This window comes from Ascidiella aspersa, chromosome 3 (assembly GCF_963924565.1).
Source record: "Ascidiella aspersa chromosome 3, kaAscAspe10.2, whole genome shotgun sequence".
NCBI classification, from domain to species: Eukaryota; Metazoa; Chordata; class Ascidiacea; order Phlebobranchia; family Ascidiidae; genus Ascidiella; species Ascidiella aspersa.
The window spans coordinates 3,871,516-3,891,581 of record NC_139449.1 but is presented as its reverse complement, the minus strand read 5'-3'; the positions used below and the strand labels follow the sequence as shown (position 1 = coordinate 3,891,581).

The following is a 20,066-nucleotide window of genomic DNA, read 5'->3' as shown; positions in this document are numbered from 1 at the left end:
AAAATACGAGCAAGGGTGCCGCACCCAAAAAAGGTTGCGAAACACTGCTTTAGGGTACAAACCACTTCTTTGGATCGCAAATAGTAGTTAAAATACAGATATTATTGGACATTCCTAGCCAGTGCCAAGCACAACAATTTACTGTAAGCTTGCAAATTTTACTAAAAACAAGGCGGAATTGGCAGCAACGATAATAATATCAGATTGGTGCAAGAATAAAAGCAAAAAAACGGACGCCATAAGAAAAACAGCAAACGCACAACACACAAAAAAACCGTTTTAGGACTTCCAACGGCAGTGAAACATACTAAGAGACCAGCGCTATTTAAAAACACTTTTTTCCTTTCGAAACAGCCGCAGTTCAAAGCGTATTGTACTACACCTTCAAACAACATAGTGTTGTCACTCGCCATTTTTGACAATGTTTTGTAGTGGATCACGCGCGCCACCTCGCGGCAGGAATTAAAATCGATATTGCGCCACCGTGCGGGCGTTGCTCTAGGGCTGCTGAAGCATGTTGTAGGTGAGAAATTGAGGCGTTTGACAATATTTGGCGGCGAAATCCCTCCCGGACGAAGATGGGTGGGAAAATGCGATCTAATAAAAAATATATTGTTTAAAATTTGTTTTTTTCAAAGGTCGTGTTAATATAACTCTTTTAAATTTTAGCATACCTTTTAAATCACTTATTAAACTGCTGAATAAATAATCAGCGTTAATAAAAATTAATGAAAAATTAAAGTACAACCAGGAGTCTTTAAGGCCGAATGCAGTCCATTCAAAGATTTTTCTGCGTTTTTTAAGGCACGAAAACACTTTTTCCAAAAATCATAAGTCAAAGTCAAGACAATTCATTAAAAAAACACTTACTGAAACACGGGAAATAGAGCAGCAAATAAATTCTGAGTCATTTGTAAAAAAATCGTCCGATTTTGGGCGATAACATTATAACTAGATAAAAAACGTAACATTTAGTAAGCGGAAAACTGTTTTAAAAGCAAAAATTAGGATGAAAAACCAAACTAATTTTACCGAAATCGGTAAATAACACTTCAAGTCGCTTAAATCCGAAAAAGTCAAGGGAGGTCATTTTGACAAAAAAGTCAAGCCAAAGTCAAGTCATTTTATCCGACAAGACTTAAGTCAATTCATGTCATTGAACAAAAATTACCTATAGCCATGGGAAATAAAGTAGCACAAGAAAACTCACCTGATCTCTTTCGAGTTCAGTTCCGAGCACAAAGGACCTTCGCAGCGCGTCGCACAAACGACTCGCGATGCCCCGCCTTCTAAACCGCCCCAGGGTCCAAATCCGGGAAACCCCGCAGCTGGCGTTTACCCCCTGGGTCTCGCACTGCATGGGTGAATGGGGGGCCGATGTAGGGGTCACGAAACGGTATGCAAGCGATATAGGCTCACTTATCAGACAACCAATCACCTGTAAAGGAAATAAATAGACACGACTGTAAATGGACAAGAGTGGGACAAAAGACTATATGTAAAATACACCGTAAAGCAGGGGTGTTTAAACTTTTTAAAAATTTTTTTTCTTTTATTTTGTTTTAAATTTTAAATTTCAACTTTGTTATTTATTTATTTATTTATTTTTTCTCTATTTTTTTCAACTTTTTTCACGATATATGCTTGCTAATCAGACAACCAATCACCTGTAAAGGAAATATATAGAGGGTAAAATAGAGAAATGGACACGACTGTAAATGGACAAGGGTGGGACAAAAGACTGAATGCAAAAGGACAACGTAAAACAGGGGTGATTCAAATTAAAAAAAAAAAAATTAATTTTTACGCTACGCGATATAAGCCCGCTTATCAGATAACCGACTACCTGTGAAGGAGATTAAAATCAAGAAATGGACACGGCTATGACTATAAATGGATAAGAGTGGAAAATAAAGACTGTTTGCAACTTGACACCGTAAATCAGAGGTACTTAAAACTTTTATAGTTGGGCTCGTTGATCCGACAAACAATCACCTTTAAAAAAGATACCTAGAGGTTAAATTGAGAGATCGACACGACTGTGAATGGACCACAGTGGGACAAAAAGACCACATGTAAAATACACCGTAAAGCAGGGCTATTTTAGACGCGAACCCCAAAACATAACAGCCAAAATTTACCGATACCAATATATCGGTTGAAGCGAATTACCAGCCGATATAAACCGATATACAGGTATATCTCAGTGGTTCTCAAACGTTTTTTTTAAAACTTACGCATCAGTCCCCGAGTATTTTTTTTAATTGCTCACGGTCCCTTAAAAATACACACAAATTCACACAAAATAATAATGGTATCGAGGGACGGGTGCACTTGCTTTTTTGCTATCAGCTCGGCTATGTTAACCTCTCTTTATTTGAGTGAAGCAATCACGAACAGTTGTAAAACCACGACCGTACAGTCCACATTGCCAGCGCAGCAAGCTGTTACAACGCGATTCTCATTAGCGCAACGCAACACTATGACGTGACAATGGACAATTCAACTTGAAGCGTACAATAATGTGAATAAACAATTAATGATAATCAACTTGGTTTGGTGAAGTAATTTCTTCAATTAGGAGCTTCGTGTTAATTTTTTGTTGGGTGCTTCGCGGTCCCAGAAAATTGACTCGCGGACCCGAAAAGGACCGCGGACCCCAGTTTGAGAAGCACTGGTCTCTCTCAACAAAAAAAATGGTCAAATTCTTATCTGCAAGGTTTTTTCTTGAATTCGTACACATAAAGGTAAGAAATGCTGATCAAACCTAAAAAAATACAACAATGCCCTAAAGTTTGAGACATTTCTTCTAAGGCGATCTTTGTAAACTCCATAGTGCCACCGTGCGTTTAATATTTGCAAGGTAAAAATAAAAGCTTTTTTTTTAATGATTACTTGTCGTTAACTTGCTTTAAACAACATTGTTAAAGCGAATGTGAAGTTACCCTTAATCTGTTTTTCTTTCATAAAAGTGATGACGCCACGATCAATCAGTGACGTCATACATACGTAACGCATTTCTTTGACGTCATACTACGTACCTGGTTGCTATCGTCCGAAACGTATAAATACGTCACTTTGGTCTTGCTACAATCATTGCTCGTATTTCGATTGTAGCCGAGTTCGGTATCGATAAGCTTCGTCATTTCTTCGACCTTGAAAAACGTTACAAATAGGTAAGTACACCGAAAGCAGTCGCAGACTCACCGAGTCTGTCGATCAACGATGCAAGCAAGGCAGGCTAAAATAACAACTAGCCTGCAGTGAGGTTCGAACTCACGACCTCTACACAGGCTCATAGGGGAGAAAGTTGAGAAACAACCATGACGCCAATGCGTGCTACATTTCGTAGACAACTGTTATCTAGCCCTTTTGACGCTGCTTTTTGACTAACGATTGCGGCTCAAGTCATTTGAATTTCCTAAAGCTTTATTAGCCGAAAGTAAAAAAAAATAGATTGCTACTATCGCCCAAAACATTTTTAGGTGCCACATAATTTTTTACTACAAACTATTAAGTTAGTCGGTAAATATATTTGATTACAATGCAAAAAGTACACCGAGAGCCTTTAATAGAATAACTAGATCAGTAAAACAACTCAGGATTATCATGCAAGCAATGCGTTACATAACAATAATCTTACAATTAAGTATAGTGATGGCAATACCCATAAATTACAACAGAAAATCACATCCTTCAAAATAAAAGTAAAATGTCTTCACTAATAAAATAAACCATATTGCTTTTAACATACAGTTGGAACTACGCCAGCCGAGGTGAAAACCTAGCCTTTTTGTAAACTCACAACCTCGGTGAAATTTTACTTGACTGATTGGATTAACCTATGGAGGCTCACGGTTTACTTTAATAAGTATACGTTATGGATGATCAAAGGTGCTAGATCACAGTTGTTAAACACGTACGATAAGTGCATGTATTTTTCACAATACAAAAAGCTTATGTAAGCTTTGTGTGTGTATTGTTTGTTCGCTAGTAAATCAGCAAATACCTTTTTGATTGCAAATTTAGGGTCCGAGGGAAGAACTTTTAAAATCCTCCCGTTCATGAAGTTGGCGACGATCCTTTCCTTTTTCCAACCTGGAAAGCTATAAAACAAAATTATTTAACACTATGGCTCATGGACGGCGAATTTGGGGGTTCTTAGAATGCTGCAAGTAAACATCTGGGGGGCCTAGCTTCCCGTGAATAATTATAAATCTTCCTGTAAATGCTTAAGAAAGAGTGTTGTTCCTTTAATGGGTATTCCCTAAAATGCGAGAACCGAGAAGTGCCGGATTTATCAACCAATATAACGGTAGTAAATACCAAAAGCTAAATAAATCTTACTCCACATCAAACACATATGTTCAGCGGGCATTTAAAAAATGCAGCACCTGTGGCTACATTCGTGCTAAAAACGCCTTACTACATAAAAGCTGCATTGCACTCAAAAATCTTGTTAGACATTACAGGGTTTTTTTAAGGTTTGGTTTGGGTGACCGCTAAGTAGTTTTAAGAGACCGCAAGTGTTTCATTTAAATACCAAAAAGTTTCAAGTCCAAAATTTGGGAAACCGCTGGAGAAATTTGACGGTTCCCCAAAGCACCTTAAAAAAACACTGCAATAATTTTTTTGTCTAATTTAAACAAAAACGTTGAATGGTTTTAACCTGACAGAAGACAAAAACTTGCTGTGGTGAAATTTGTGCATGTCTTTATCCTCTGGGTCGCTTGCAGAGTAAATCATTCCACAAACATCGCAGTGCATTGGTCCGAAGTTTTTTTGACCTGTAATAATTAATGGTTAGGATTATCTGTATTTCAATAGCTTTTTAAATGTTTCATACTAAAGGCCAGTGTTTCTTAATTTTTCACATCACGCGCAACTGTAGACCTTATCTGGCGGCAAACCTAGCGAGCTCTATTTTTTTCGTTAGACCAGTTTTTCTCTTGAAATGCAAGTTTGTATTTTATAGGCCTCATAGTTGCTTTGTTTCTAAAGACCTGTGGGTTAATGTGCTAAGACGAAAGAGAAAATAAAGAATGAAAAAAACATATGTTTTATTAAAGCCTTAACTAGTAAAAGTTCCCCCGAAAAAAACTTAAAAATCAATCCGACAAGTAATGATTTTCGCCCAACAAGTCAAGGCAGTTTTCACCTCATAACTAGTTCGATACTAGATAAATATAGAAATTGCAACAATGTACGGTAGATTTATCAAAACACAACTCCTGGTTAATTCATGCTCGACAAGTGCTTTTAAGTGCTGAACGCAAGTAACCTTTGCTAAAACACCTGTGCAAGGTTTTTCCGTGGGGATTTTGTAAACATCTACTTAGGACTGAAACTATAGTCCACATATACTTTACCAAAATTTGCTCAGTAAAAAACAAAACACACTACAGTATTGACACTATAGCTGCTGAAAACTGTCGTAGAACAAAAGCTTACTTACCAGCATCGATAATAAATTGTTTTGATGTTTCATTTTTCGGGGAACTTGACTTTTTCAGTTTACTTTTGCGGGGACTAAAAAACTGTGACTTTTCTGCAATAAATCAGAAAACGTTTTAAACACTTTAGAGGACAACTTTTGGTGCCATAGAAATGAAAATCTAACCCTCTGTTGAAAATAAATTATCAAGCTAATACCATTTGTTTACAGTTTAATTAAACAATATATATATATGATTATTGGTAAAGACATACCCTCTTTTTTATATAATATTTATTAATAGGAATAAAAATTTATAGAACATTTATTGACAGGAATAAATGTCTTACAAATAAACTTAGCAGTACACAACCAGTATTGAAAATCCAATTAAAAGACTATTGATGCCATTTTCAGATAAATATATTATATACTTTTTATATCAAAAAATGACTGAATTTGAATATGCCTGAATATTACTTGCCATTATTGGGCTTAAAGTTTTCCAGGATTTTGCTTGATTTTCTGACGGGAGATTGATTGGTCACATTTTTCATGATTGAAAATATCGGATAAACGTTTTTGTTGCTCTGACATATTTTCCTGGACTCCCTTTTTTCAGTGAAAGCAGTTATCTTGCCTTTTCTGTCAAGTTTGTTGGCTGATTCCTGTGAAACCAGACAACAGAATTATTTTTGCATAAAACAAGACAAAAAACAAAATAATTCATTATATATATATTTTTTAATTTAAAAGCTGTCAAGCTGAACATACATTGTATATATAGTTAGCAGTCCATTAACAACGAAAATTAGTGTATACAACTACGCTGGAATTGCTAAAAAGTAAAGTTACAATTTATTTACCATGCTACATTTAGTGTATGTGTATATCTATAAAGACTTTTTAAAGAGGATTTATCAGTGTTTAAAGGATTAAATATAATTTAAATACAAAACAGTATAAATGTCATAGTCAACACAATAACAAAAGGTTTAAAGAATTGTTTTAAAGTCACTATCAAAACAGGTAACCTAGGCTGCCTATACATAAAATAAACTTAAACATTATTCAGACTTTTCAATATGCAAAATAAATAAATGATAATAAAAAAACTACATTTATAAAAAAATTAATATTGAAAAATTAGGCATGTCCAGTCATTTTATCACAAACTTGTTTCTCTAATAAGGATTATTTATAAAAAAAACAACAGCGCATCATATATTTAAAACTTATCGAAACTATTTGGATTTGGAACACATTTCTATAGAGCATCATACCTTACTCCAGAAAGATTGTTTGGAGCAATTAGAGTCACTCGAACCAGATGCATTGAATCCTGGTTTTGAAGGCAACGCTAGCTGATTGTACTCCTTCATGTTCAGGATATCTTTCAAAACCACCGTTGGATTAAGATTACTTGCATTAAGATTTGAATGCATTGCTTTGAACTAACATAGGACTGAAAATATAAACAATTTTTAAGTTTTCTGTAATAATAGCAGTAAATAGCAAAGAGTTATCATCAGAGATAGACTGATATCTAAGTTTACCTATAATATGGACTAGTATTCCAATTTTATTATCAAAATTTTGGAGCATAATGGTTGGAGGTTTTAGTAAGACGTAATTAGAATATTAAAGCCCATACACAAGTAGGTATCATTTTGAACGTTTCGAATAACTCTTAATTCATTTTCAAGGTGTGAATAAAGAGTTATTCGAAACGTTCAAGATGATACCTACTTCTGTATGGGCTTTGATATTCTTATTACGTATTATCAAAATGTTAAATAATTTAACCTTAAAAACAAGCGAAATTCAAATTTATTAAACTTGCAAACTTGTGATTTGTTTTCATTTTCATTCCTCGCTGGTTTAACACCTTAGTGCTTGATTTATTGTTTGTTATCGGCATCATGCAAAAGTTAATATGCAAAATAAGAGTTGCATTAATAACAAATAAATAAATAAACTGATTGAAATTTGCATTTTACTTTCAATAAATAAAATTATTTGTTACTACTTGAATAAAAAAGTGTTATCAACCAATCTCTAGTTACCATTTCTTAAACAGCAAAATCCTACATAATAGATTCATGGGAGTTTTAAAGACAAAGTGTAGAAGTACTAATATTAAACTCTTACAAGCATATTTTTTCAGGTGTGTAGACCTGTGTACAATCATTGTTTGTGCACACCTAGCGTTTAGAATCTTACCACAACCCAACCTTTTTTTCTAAAGTTTAGGTGTGTACACAAATGCCCAGGGTTGTAAACAAGTCATTTTGAAATGGCAAAAGCCAAAGTCAAGTCATTTGTACAATAACAAGTCAAAGTTAAGTAGTTTTGACTAAATAACAAGTCCAAGTTCAAGTCGTAGTAAAATCCTTTTTTTGTCATAAAATTTATTTGTTGAATTAAAAAAAAAATGTGGTAAATTAGTCGATTGTCAGTTATAACTCATCTGAAAATAAAAAAAGCAACATACAGCAAGCAACTTGTTTTATATGCAAAAATAGAGGCCCTTTCGTTCTAATACATAGAAAGTAGCGCAAAAAACAAAAGGGCATGGTCTACAAATTATGCTCCACATTATTTGGGTTAGGGTGGGTCAAGCTATGATATTTAAAATAATACTTGACCCGCACCCACACCCAAATATTGTGTGTGAAGCATAATTTGTAGACGATACAGTTTTATTGTGTATTTTTTTGCCCTTTTTTTACAAACCAAATTAAAAGAGCCACCAAAATTAATATGAATATTTAAATTTTATGAAAAATTGCTGAATGAAAGACTTGAGTCAAGTCAGGTTATTTCCTACGAACGACTTAAACCTGCTCATTTATAACATTGACCAAGTCTTACCACGCTGTTATTTTAGGAAATTGGGTGTTTACCTGCCACAAAATGCAGACTGATTGTTGGTTGCCAAAATATATATACCAACGAAACGATTACGTGCAAATCAACTGCGTTTTTTTTTTTTTTTTTGCGATTTTTTAAAACCGATATGGTTCAACAACAAAAGAGCTCAACATAATCTTTTACCGTTAACAACAACCAAGTCTAAGTTGAAGTTAAAGAAAAAAACATTTTTGTAACTTTGAGATTTCGCGCTGCACGATAGTAATCAGTGATGCGTGAAAAAAATTTTGCAAAAAATTCTAGTATATTTTTATATTGGGCGTAAACCTTCAGTTTTATGTCCATATAAGTATTCTGAAATAGAAACAAATTAAACCCAATGCAAAAAAAGTACAAGGAAATATACTAAGATAAATATTGTCTAATACAAATATTCGCCACATATCCCATTTTTGTTGTCTTTATGTTTTGCCAAAATGAATGAAAACTACCTAAAGCGTTTCTCGCGTTTGGTTTTGGGGTCTATAAAGTAATATTTAATCAATCACGAACATATAATATTTCAATTAATAACCGCCTAAAATCAAATTGTGGCTTTCGTATCATATTAAGGGACCTATCGTCACTTTTTAGCGTCAACAGGAGAGCCACAAGGTATTTAACAGCCAATAAAAGAGAGGTCATAACGCAATAAAGTTTGAGAACCACCTCCTTCTATGAAATACTTCGAAATTCTATCCTTTTTAACTGGAAATTGATATTTTTTTAAAGGAACTAGGATCCTACCATTTAAAAATATCAATTTTAAAAAAATTAAAATTTATAAAGGTAAATGGGAGGATGAATATAGTTATATACTTAACACCCCATCCGTCAGAAGTCAGTGCAGTTTTAAACAAAAAGGTCTACGACAATCAGTGCATTCAAAGGATCAAAAAGTCCGACTTTTAGACTTTGAGTTCTTGGACAATGCACTAATTTGCATTAACAAATGTGCATAACAAGATTAAGTTTAACAATCTTGACCCAACCAAACCCAAACGCTAACCAGCGCCCTTAACAATACTTGACCCAACCAAACCCAAACGCTAACCAGCGCCCTAACCCAAATAATGTGCAATAATTTAATAATTAGAACGCTTCGGGCCCCAATACCTCAATTTGTGACGTAAAAATCTTAAATACAATGGACAAGAAACCATCCGAGTTTGGGCTTTTTCCCCCAGCATTTAAAGAATTATTGAAATAACGCACATTATTTGGGTTAGGATTTGGGTTAGCGTTAGGGTTTAGGTGGGTCAAGTGTTATTAATCCTATCTCATATTTTTTGTTATCTTTTCTGAACTTTTAATGAATATTTTTAATTTATCTTTGCCGGGAGTTTACCTAAAGGTCCAAATCAGTGCATTGCCACGACCTCAAGGTCTAAAAGTCTAGACTTTTCTGCCATTGGATGCCCTGATTGTCGTAGACCTTTTTGCTTAGAAATGCACTGATTTCTAACGGATCGGGTGTACTTAACCAACCCTAGTCCCAATGATAACCCAAACAATTTGCGTTAAACAAATGGTCGTTTTATTTAATGTGTTGTTGGATTCTTAGACCAGAAATGACACAATTTAAATGATAAAAAACATCTAGAGTTATTCTATTGCCACTCTTTGAAACTAGGGTTAAATTATGAAAATCACAAACTTTTTCAGTAAAATACTATAATCATAAGATATATTACACAGTGGTCAACCTTTTGTTACTGGTGTGCCATTTTTTAGTTTCAATTCAGAAGCACCACATAAACTGGTGCCATATAACTTATCTTTTCACTATACATGTTTGAAAACTAAACGCTGGTCTAAAATCCTACCACATTTTTTTTCAGTAATGAAACGAGTTGTTGAAATTGCCAAGAAGAAATAAATATGGAAGAACAAATATAAAAACAATACTTGACCCAACCGAACCCAAGCAGTAACTTGCAGCCTAATGCAAATAATGTTAGAAACATAAACACCTCAACGAAAATGTGGTAGGATTGTAGACCAGTGCTGAAAACTATTCTACAATTACATATGCTTCCCACCAAACTACAATTTACAGTAACTAATTTTTGGTACTGTGCATGCGCACATAGGACTCCGGTTTTGGGTAGTCTTACTGGAGTCCCAGAGTTCGACTCCAGTAAAATTAACCAACTAAACTGAGTCTAGACTCTGCTGCCATTATAGAAGTTTTGTAAACAAGTCACTTTGAAATGACTTAAGTACACCTAAATTTTGAAAAATAAGTTAAATTGTTGATAAGATTCCAAACTCTGGTGTGCACAAAATATAAGTGCACACTTGTGCACCTCAAAATCTGGAGCTGATCACCTAGATGTCAGCATGTAGTGCCATGCAATACAGACTGATATCGACATTTGCCAAATAACTGAAATATCAGTGTAGAATTGTTAAAATCATTTAGAGAAACAGACCATTGCAGTTCAGGTGCCACACAGTTTACTTCAAAACTATTTTTTATTTATAATAGATATCTAGACTTTCAGTTTTGCCATGTGTGACCAAACGGCAGTTGTAGTAAAAGTCGGTGAATTCTTTTCGGAATCTGCAAATCCTGAAAATGTGATTAAAGGTATTTGTTGCTTAAAAATTTTTATTGCATTTCATATACATATTAGGTGTGGGTAAAGTGATATCACAAAGATACTAGTTGAAATAAAACGTATCTTAATATATATCTTATTAGGATTAGTGCAACAGTTTGTAAATCATGTGACTTTAAATTGCTTTTCGTTTATTCCAAGTCAAGTTTAATTAGGGACTAATTTTTTTAAATTTTTTATCCTGTTCCACTTTGGAATCATGGCAAGTGTACTCATGCGTTGTTTTTTTCAACAGACCCCTGTTAAACTTGCACAGAAAAAAATGTAATATGCTCCCCTGATTTTTCAAGTTACACTAGCAAGATACAGATTGCATTCCAGTACCTTCCCACTAATGATCTTTGGCAGAAATGCTCATCCAAAAGTATGCCAGTGACCTCAGAAATATTGCTGGCCTAGTGAATTTACAATGAAAAAAAGGCATTTCTAGCATGTCGCAAAATTTTGGTGTAAAGTTTTGGAAAGAGAATTTTTCGGTGCGAATCTTTGGCGGTCACAAATTATTGAATGCAGTTGGGTAAGGTTCCCTTTTCAACTTAGTTGGACCCAGCACTCCCATTCATAGTCGCCAAAAATTTCCTATTAATTCGATGAAAATGTGAGCTTTTAGATAGCAGCTTTTGCCTGTATCATTGAGTCAACCAATTCGCCTTTTGAAACATTTCTTTTGCACCTTTCGGTTCATAACAATAATATAAACAAAAATGCATAAAACATAAAAAGACATAGTTTGGGGATTCTCTGGCAACTTGTCTATATAATAATTTAGGAAATTTTTATTCACTTTTGATTAGCTAAGACTGTGCTACAGAAATTATTTGAATGTTTAACATGTATTAATAACTTTGGCGAATTCCAGGGCATTTTGACGTCCCTTCAAGAAATCCAGGGTGTGTAAAAATGCTCTGGACACCCACGTTCTGCACCTATGCCCCATTTTTGTTCATACTTTGTAGGCCGGGATCTTCGTGTAATGTACACAAAGTTTTTTCTCAGATATTTTACTTCTTTTTTTGCCTTGTAGAAATCACTGGAGATAAAGAAGGCGATATTTCATTTAAAGACAAAGATGGACTACTCAGTGTTTCTTGGTCCATAGAAAACAAATACTACACGGCTGACGTTGAATTGTGCCTTGTCAAGGCCAAAGACATCGTCAGTGAACATTTTGCCTCATCAGTACAGGCTACTGTGGCTGTTTTTAATTCAAAAAAGGTAAAATGAATTTTTTACTATTAATTGTAAAACATCTGATTTTAAACAATATTAAGAAAGTTTTTTTTAAGTATTTTCCATATAAACTTTATATTTAAATTCCATACAAAATACTTTGCAACGGACATTTTCTAAAACATTGAACTATTAAATGACTAGAGATATATCAATTTGCCGATATATCAGTCAATATTTTAATTCTAGCAATATATTGGTGTCTGTAAATTTGGACCATTATTTTTGCCTATCTTCTTTCACGAAAATACTGTATAGATTTTCCTGAAAAACAAATAAATTTCCTATTTTTTGGCCAAAAAAAAAAATTTTGTTCGGGCCTCATGCAAAGTTAATATAAAAAAAAAGCAGGGTTGAGCTTAAGCACTCGGCTGCTCGCCAATGCGAGTGCAAATCGCTCCTGGCGAGTGCTGATTGACAACCCTCGCCCGGCTGGCGAGTGACTTCGGCGAGAAATTTAATTAGTTGGTGTAGGACAACTTGTGTTAAGCACCACTACTAAGCGAAATATTACTTAGCGCCAGTTATTTCCTTAACACTTAGGAGCAAATACATGCAACACTATACAAATAATAGGTTGATCGAAGTCACGTTCGAAGCTCGTAATAAAGACTCTTTGTCCCGTTTAAAAAAGTCGCTTACCGGCAAACAACTAAAGACGTCATTGCTGCAGTGGTAAACAGTTATGAGGTTTATTGCTTAACTTGAACGTTGTTGAGGTTTAAACCGGTCATTGGCGCCTTTGGAAAAGTTTATTGGACGTACCCAGCGATAAAAAAATTACTTTTCTGTATTTATTGAAGAAAATTATAAGCAGTTGCTGCAGTTTTGGGTAACAATAAGTTCGAAGCAAATGTCTTATAATAATATTTGTAAGCATTGTTTTTGAAATGTTTCGAGGAACTGAAACGGACCACTGAACACTACGATATTCAAAATATCGCCTTTAATTGTGTAACTACAGCTGATAATTAGTAATTAGTCTATGTAAGTATGTTGTTGGGATCTTTTAAAGTTCATAGCGGTCAGCCAAGCCAAAGCTTAAAAATTAACTGTCTTTAAATATTTTATATCGTAATTAAGTTTAGATACGAATCGAAACCATTGCGGACGCCCTTGGAAAATAGAAACGACCCACTATAGGGCGTCGCGCCGCACAGAACCTCTAGTGCAGGGGTCGGCAACCTTTTTCTAGTCGCGAGCCAAAACGAAACTTAAAAAGGTCTCTGCGGGCCACACAAATTGATAACTAAGAATGGTGTTATTAAAATGTTAGAAAAAATGCGAATCACGCAGGCCTAGTATCTTTTTTGCACTTAAAAACGTTTTTAATTACATTTACATAAGGCATTAAAGTTATAGCGCAAAGAGAGTGCGAAGTGTAATAAAACTACTTTGAGGGAAAGCGATAACATTTAAAGTTAATCTATCTCAGTGTTTGCTGTTTTATGTCAAGGCGCAACTGGCGAGCGAAGCGATCGCGATTTTTTTTTGGTATACCGATATTTTCTTTTAATTTTTTGCGAGTTTTTATTACATTGCCGAAAAAAGAAAAATGTTAAAAAATATATATCCAATATTTTGCGCGACGCACTTGTCAGCCTTCGACGGCGCAACGGTAAAGAATTGCTGATCTAGTTGAAAAGGCAGCATCAAACGTAAACAAATCGGACGTATAATGAACATTCGCGCGAAGCGCAAACATTTTTCGCAATTACGTAGTTAAAATAGTCAAAGACTCGTGTCTAATTTGTCAAAGAGCCGGCGGGCCGGATGAATTACATTCGCGGGCCGTAGGTTGCCCACCCCTGCTCTAGTGTGGTTGTTAACTTAGCGAAAATTATTTTGTCATTTTTTGCTTTTGAACTAGTAACTGTAGTGTTAGGCGAAATATGGCGTTTTGTTTGTGATGCGAAGCAACCTGCGATGAAACATCCTGCAAGCACATAAAAACAGAATTCGAAAAAAATAGAGCGTGAGTATTTTTTTCACTAAAGTTTGTAAGAAATACTTCGGCTAAAAATCATTGTTTTAAGCGTAAACTGCTTTATGAGTCATTCATTTGTTCATACATGCATAAAACTAAACGACCAGACTTTTATAAAAACTAATGTTTACGTCGGGTTGGAAAGTACCCGCTCGGCCGCGCTTATAGCCGCGCATTTTATGTAAAATCAACGTAAAATGCGGTCAGTCGCGAAAAAATGTCTCAAACGCGCAAAACTTTCGTCGCGCTAACGGTTTTCAGTATAGTATTCTATTTTCAGTTGAGCAAATTTTACAGATAACTTTATTACAGCCAAGCTGCAAAATTGTCTCTCCCGAGCAAAATCTAAAGTTTCCAATCTCCGATGTTTACGTATAGAAAAGACAGGTTAACGATAACCCAAGAAATGACCGCGCTAGGACGGAAATTTGCAGACGGCGTGCCAACAAATTTGGCGAGTGTTATTGTGTCCTGGCGAGTGCTGATTAATAGCCGCTCACCAAACTGGCGAGTGTAAATTTTTGCTTAGGAACAACCCTGAAAAGTTAAACAAATATAGGTAAATAAACTGAAATGTTATTTAAACCTAATTTTTTATTAATTTAAACTATTACCATATCCCAGAAATATGAAAAATTGGGCAAAAATTGGGTAGTACCGGTCCAACAAGTTATATATCGGTAATTCTCTATTAAACCTCTTCTCCTCTCTACTCTTCAAAACAGTGTGTTTTGATTATGAATTGCACATATATGTAGAAGTGTCTTAACTGCTTTAGTGTAACGGCCGATTTATTTTTAAACGTTTTAGGATGGCAACGGAATTGCAAGCCTGTCTTCATGGCTGTCTTATTTTGATGTTTGGAACCCAGATATAAAACTTGCTGTATGTGAAAGGTACGTTTAAAATTCTGACAATTAGGATTGATGGTTTGCCACATATTTTGTAGCTCCTAGGGCAAACCTGGGGCAGGCTACGGCCGCCAAGCCATTTAATCTGGCTTGTGGCTCATTTTCCAAAGGGTGTTTGGAAAAAGCTTTTGCTTTTTCCATTTTGTTTAAAGAAATCACACTTGTAAAGCATCCTTATTCCCACTCTTACCAGCTTGTCATAACAAGGACATTTAGATTTTTTGAAATCACACTTTGTCGTTTGTTTTGAATTTCCGATTGCCATTTGACATGGTCCTCCTAAGACATTTTCTGATTCTTATTTTCAAGTTCTGATTTTTAAGTCGAAAAATAATAACCCACCTCCTTGCTTTGAATAATTACCCACCTCCTTGCTTTGAATAATTTCTCTTTGATTTAAATCTTAACATTTATTGAAACAAAAAAAATTTTGACGAAATTTCGACCTATTATGTTGATTGTACTGTATTTGTGGTACTGCTAGTCACTTGATTTTGCGAAAATTTAGCCCTGCAAGGTTCTCTTGACTCGCATATATGTATATTTCTCTAATAAGGGCATACAACCATTGATGTTATTTAAACTAAAATATTATAACAATTTAAACTGAATAATAATTTAAAAAAAAAGCTTGCCACAGTTTTTGTTTGTTTTGTAAACAATATTTGTGTATTTTCTAATCTATTTTGGCTTGACATATTTTTGTTTCAAAATTGTGACTTTTTGCCAAATCAAAAATTAATCGCCCGAGTGATTAGAAATACTTTGTACATCATACTTGTAATTCAAATTTTTAGGTGTGCATCAGACTCGAGCGATCCAACTTGGGTTGATCGTGAAAGCGTTTGGCGTTGGTGCCTTGAACACGACTTTGAGTTGGTCGAGCTTGACCCGATTTTGGAAGATTACGATGAGTGTAAGTCCAATTTTTTTTTAATTTAGTATGTAAAGGAAAGCAAACCACTATAATGCTATTTTTTCATAAAGCTTCAATGCAACATATAGCAAGCAAACTGTTTTATGTGGAAATATTAAAAATAAATATTTTATAAAAAAAAATTGCTACATGTAAATACTTCATTTCAACCCAAGTCATTTAACTAAAAGACCTAAGTTAAGTGATTTGTCCGAAAAAGTCAATTAATTTTACCTAAACGACTTCTGTCAAGTCAAGTTATTTGTCCAAAAAACTTAAGTCAAGTCAAGTAATTTTGTCTGAAAGACTTAAGTCGAGTCAAGCCTTTTGAAAACATTGACTTAAGTGTACCAAAGTCAATTCATTGACTTTAAGCCATTGCAGCAATGTTGTTTGGCATAGAAAAAACTCTGTATCAAGTAAAAAAACTTTTATATATGCAAAAGTTTATGTAAATCAAAATCTCAAATCGTAATGCTTTACTATGTTTTGGCAGATGAGGAATTTGGCTTTAAGCGAATTAGAAATGCATTGAACGCTCATACATGGCCCGAGATGTCCATGGTTCCAAAAAAGTCCAAAGTAAGTATGCTGTTCATTTTTAAAGCCTGCTCTTTCTATTTTTATAAAAATATATATACCTAATTTATTTGGTGTGCTTTAATTTCTATACGCAACGGTTGCCACAAAGTCCAAGTCTGTAATTTGTGTAGTCTTTGAAAAGTCTTTGAAGGGTCGACGAAAAAAGGCAGCTTCATTAGGATTATGGTGCGAGCAAAGCAAGGGTAGACCATAGCACTCCTACCTGTTGTATTCTGTTCACATATGCAACTTAATGTTACGGATCAACAGCCTATTTGAGTGATTCCCAACCAGGGTACCATTTTAAATTCTAAAAGATGCTGTGAAATATTTGGGCGTCTTTAAAGAAATTTGATTTTTGCCCGATTAGCAAACCTACAACTCTTTGCGTTTTGTTAGAGTATAATAAATCAAATTACATTGTGTAGAATTTAAAGTGTGTTGTTCCAGTTCCTTTTTTGTTTGACAATGTAGTAAATTGCTACGAAAATTTTAGTACTGCTGTTGCAATAAATTTATTATTTCTGAGGGGTGCGACAAGGAATAAAAGTTGGGCACCCGCACGACTGTCTTTCACCAAGCAACTGAGCGACAGCTTAATTTTTTTGTATATTTTTAACTAATTTAGGTTACAAAACCACCGACGAAAGACGAAAAGGTGGAACGAGAGACTGAGAAGATCATCGACGGACTTTTATCCGATCCTTCGCAGGCCGATACAAACGAAGAAGACGATTTTGAATCCCTCTTTCAGAAGATGCATCTTTTAAAAGGTTTGTCATTCTGGTGCAATTAAACAGGGAAGCTATGTTTAATCAGGCTGTTCTAGGTTAATGTTAAGATTTGTATACAAGTATATTTACATGATTGTTGTTCATATATTTTAGGTAAGTTATTGGGGGCCTATACAAATTATCTACATTTGTAATTTTATATTGTACTGGTTGAAATCAAGTTGAAGTGTGTCGTTTTTATTACAAAAGCATGGTTTCAGAAACTTGCATGTTCTCATATGAAAGAAAGTTGAACTGGGAAAACGTTTTGTTGCTGATATAACAATTTATCTCCAATACAAAAAAGACAAACTACATAATGAAATTTGCACTATAAACATATTGCATTTTAGCAAGTGTTTTTCTTTTTTGTCTACTTTCCTAATAAATCAATAAAAAATATTTTACCAATTACGATAAGCGTTGCAACCCTTTTTGAAAGCTGTTTTCGAAATTTTTTTTTTGTTTAATTTAATTTATCAAAATGTTGTGACGCAGAAAAGGCAGATGCGCTCCCTCAAGAATCGAGAAAGGAATACGCCGAAAAAGTTGTCTTGGCTTTCTGGAAAGCTCTCGACGGGGATGAACAGGAAATTGAAGGTCTGTCATCCGACGAAGATTAAACATTCATCGCAGGTAAATGGCCTTGCGAGCTGGAGTAATTTCTAGAACATAACAGGGGCGGATAAGGTTTAAGTCCCGTTTACACTACAGCTGCACTGAGCTGGGCTGGGTGTAAAATTTCTCCAAAACGTAACGTTTTTCGATACCTGCACTGGGCTTGAATTTAGCAGAGCGTAAAAATCGCTCCAAAGCATACTTTTTTCATCTGCACGTAGCTTGAGTTTAGCGAAGCGTGAAACGCTCGCCACAATAGAATTTAAATGCAAATTACGCTTTGCTCAGCTCGGTGCAGCTGTAGTGTAAACAAGCCTTTATGAACAGACCTCAGGCATTTACCAAGTTTTTCTGCGTCGATTTTCAAACCGAATATAAAAGCTTGTCACGCGTAAAGATTTAACTGCTATTGCGGCTACAAATCGCAAAACAAATACTTTTTAAACAGCGGTGTAAACTACAGTTTTTCTTTCCTATTGTCGCTTCATATTAATCCTTTTTACTAAGTTTCTAGATTCTCTTCAAGCTTACAACGACGGAACGCCGTGAGCTATTGGGAAAGTGGTCGTCAAGCAAGCCTTAGCACGTCAATGTATTGATGGAAAGTAGCACGATCGGCTAATAAAAAATGGTCGAACTATACCCAACCGTAGAATAGCTACAACAGGCTATACATAAGTAGTTAGCATTTTTTTAACGTTTCTAGTTTTAATTTATTTATCATCATCGACTTTAAACTTCCGTAGTCGAAGCACTTACAAAATGCTACCAACTTCTGTATGGGCTTTGATATTCTTTCTGTGTCTAACTACAACCTACAGCCATTATCTTAAGATTTATTTGAAACTTTAAACCTATACTATCCACTATATGGGCTTTGAAACCTTTGATATCCATTCTACTTCTAACTACAACCTTTAACTGATATTTAAAAAAATATTCGAAACCTTAACAAAATGCCACCTACTTCTGTATGGGCTTTGATATTCATCACACGTTGAACTATTCAACCTCCAGTCATGTTCCAAAAATATACTCAATCGCCGGTAGAAAACAGCTAATGATTTGGGTAAAAAATTGCGTGATGCCTCCAAAGAAGGTATATAAAAGTATTGCGTCTAAGCATTACTATCTCCATATCAATACGACCGTTCGAATAATACAACCTACTTCTTTATGGGCTTTGATATTTACCCTACCCTTTATTTAAGCAAAAAGTTTGACAAATTTACATGTTTCTCGTGTAAAAGAAAGTTAACTTAATAACAACAGAGTTCATTTTTTCTTCGCCCACAATACGACGCCCTGGAAAACCCTTGAAAAACTCAAACGGCAAAATGTACACTGTTGTTTGAGTTAAATATACGAATTACTACGCATTCAATGAACTTCTTACATTTTTAATAATGAAACCCCTTTATTGAACCCAATATTCGCACCCAACTAATAGAAATGTAATAATCATGCTTTTTACCCCCATTGCTTATTTTTCCTTTTTTTTTCATCCGGATTTTATATAATATTATTGATAGTTGTCTCTTATATGTTTGTGACCTAATTCTCATCTAATATTCTATTACAGCAGCCCGCAATTTGTATAGTTTTCGACGAATATTATTATTATGATGTTGTGTTCCAATATTCTTCCACGTTTGCAACAGTTTTATTATTGTGCTGCGTAAATAAAAAAACACAAAATATGCGAAATACGATTGTTTTTTTGGAGCTTGAACTTTTCATGGTTACTTACCACGTAGCAATTTGTTTAATAGGCCTCCCTCTATTTAAAATCTATTAATACCAAAGGATGTCCTATACTTTAACAGTTTATTTGCCCGATATTTTGGACAAAAAGGAGCATAGTTTGAATAAAAGTATTACGCCCAAGCAAACAAAACATATAAAATAAAGACCTTGAAGTTAACTGTATTTCAGGTTCTGCGGCCAAAATTTGAACGTGCATTAGAAATTCGAAAATTTTAACTCTGCAAAACATTAATTGTAAAGGTGGAATAGCAAATGGTGGACTATTTTCCAACCACGTTTTCTGAGTGAGTGAATATATGACGCCTCATGAG

General features: G+C 34.6%; 2 protein-coding genes across 2 annotated transcripts; one reads left to right on the top strand and one right to left on the bottom strand.

Annotated features, from left to right (window-relative positions):
• Positions 1-213: 213 nt before the first annotated feature.
• Positions 214-6,879, bottom strand: LOC146158144 (N-acetyltransferase ESCO2-like). Its single transcript, XM_083383820.1, has 8 exons — positions 6,718-6,879; positions 5,919-6,102; positions 5,456-5,548; positions 4,670-4,787; positions 4,010-4,106; positions 3,042-3,155; positions 1,211-1,438; positions 214-597 (listed from the first exon to the last, which is right to left on the bottom strand). Exons 1-8 carry the CDS (start codon positions 6,877-6,879, stop codon positions 499-501), a joined length of 1,095 nt encoding a protein of 364 aa, XP_083239946.1. The 3' UTR covers positions 214-498.
• A 3,957-nt stretch (positions 6,880-10,836) lies between these two features.
• On the top strand, positions 10,837-19,681 carry LOC146158143 (alpha- and gamma-adaptin-binding protein p34-like). The gene is made up of 8 exons (XM_083385344.1): positions 10,837-10,940; positions 11,996-12,186; positions 14,999-15,084; positions 15,897-16,015; positions 16,512-16,597; positions 17,226-17,370; positions 17,869-18,006; positions 18,496-19,681. The coding sequence occupies exons 1-7, from the start codon at positions 10,862-10,864 to the stop codon at positions 17,991-17,993; spliced, it is 831 nt and encodes a 276-aa protein (XP_083241470.1). The 5' UTR covers positions 10,837-10,861; the 3' UTR covers positions 17,994-18,006; positions 18,496-19,681.
• Positions 19,682-20,066: the final 385 nt, after the last annotated feature.

Coding starts and splice junctions, on each gene's coding strand:
- LOC146158144 (XM_083383820.1), bottom strand. CDS start 6,879: ATGCATTCAAATCTTAATGCAAGTAATCTTAATCCAACGGTGGTTTTG. Junction 6,103..6,717: donor AACAATCTTTCTGGAGTAAG/GTATGATGCTCT, acceptor CTGGTTTCACAG/GAATCAGCCAACAAACTTGA. Junction 4,107..4,669: donor AAGTTTTTGTCTTCTGTCAG/GTTAAAACCATT, acceptor TTTGTTTTATAG/CTTTCCAGGTTGGAAAAAGG.
- LOC146158143 (XM_083385344.1), top strand. CDS start 10,862: ATGTGTGACCAAACGGCAGTTGTAGTAAAAGTCGGTGAATTCTTTTCG. Junction 16,016..16,511: donor TTTGGAAGATTACGATGAGT/GTAAGTCCAATT, acceptor ATGTTTTGGCAG/ATGAGGAATTTGGCTTTAAG. Junction 16,598..17,225: donor TGGTTCCAAAAAAGTCCAAA/GTAAGTATGCTG, acceptor TAACTAATTTAG/GTTACAAAACCACCGACGAA.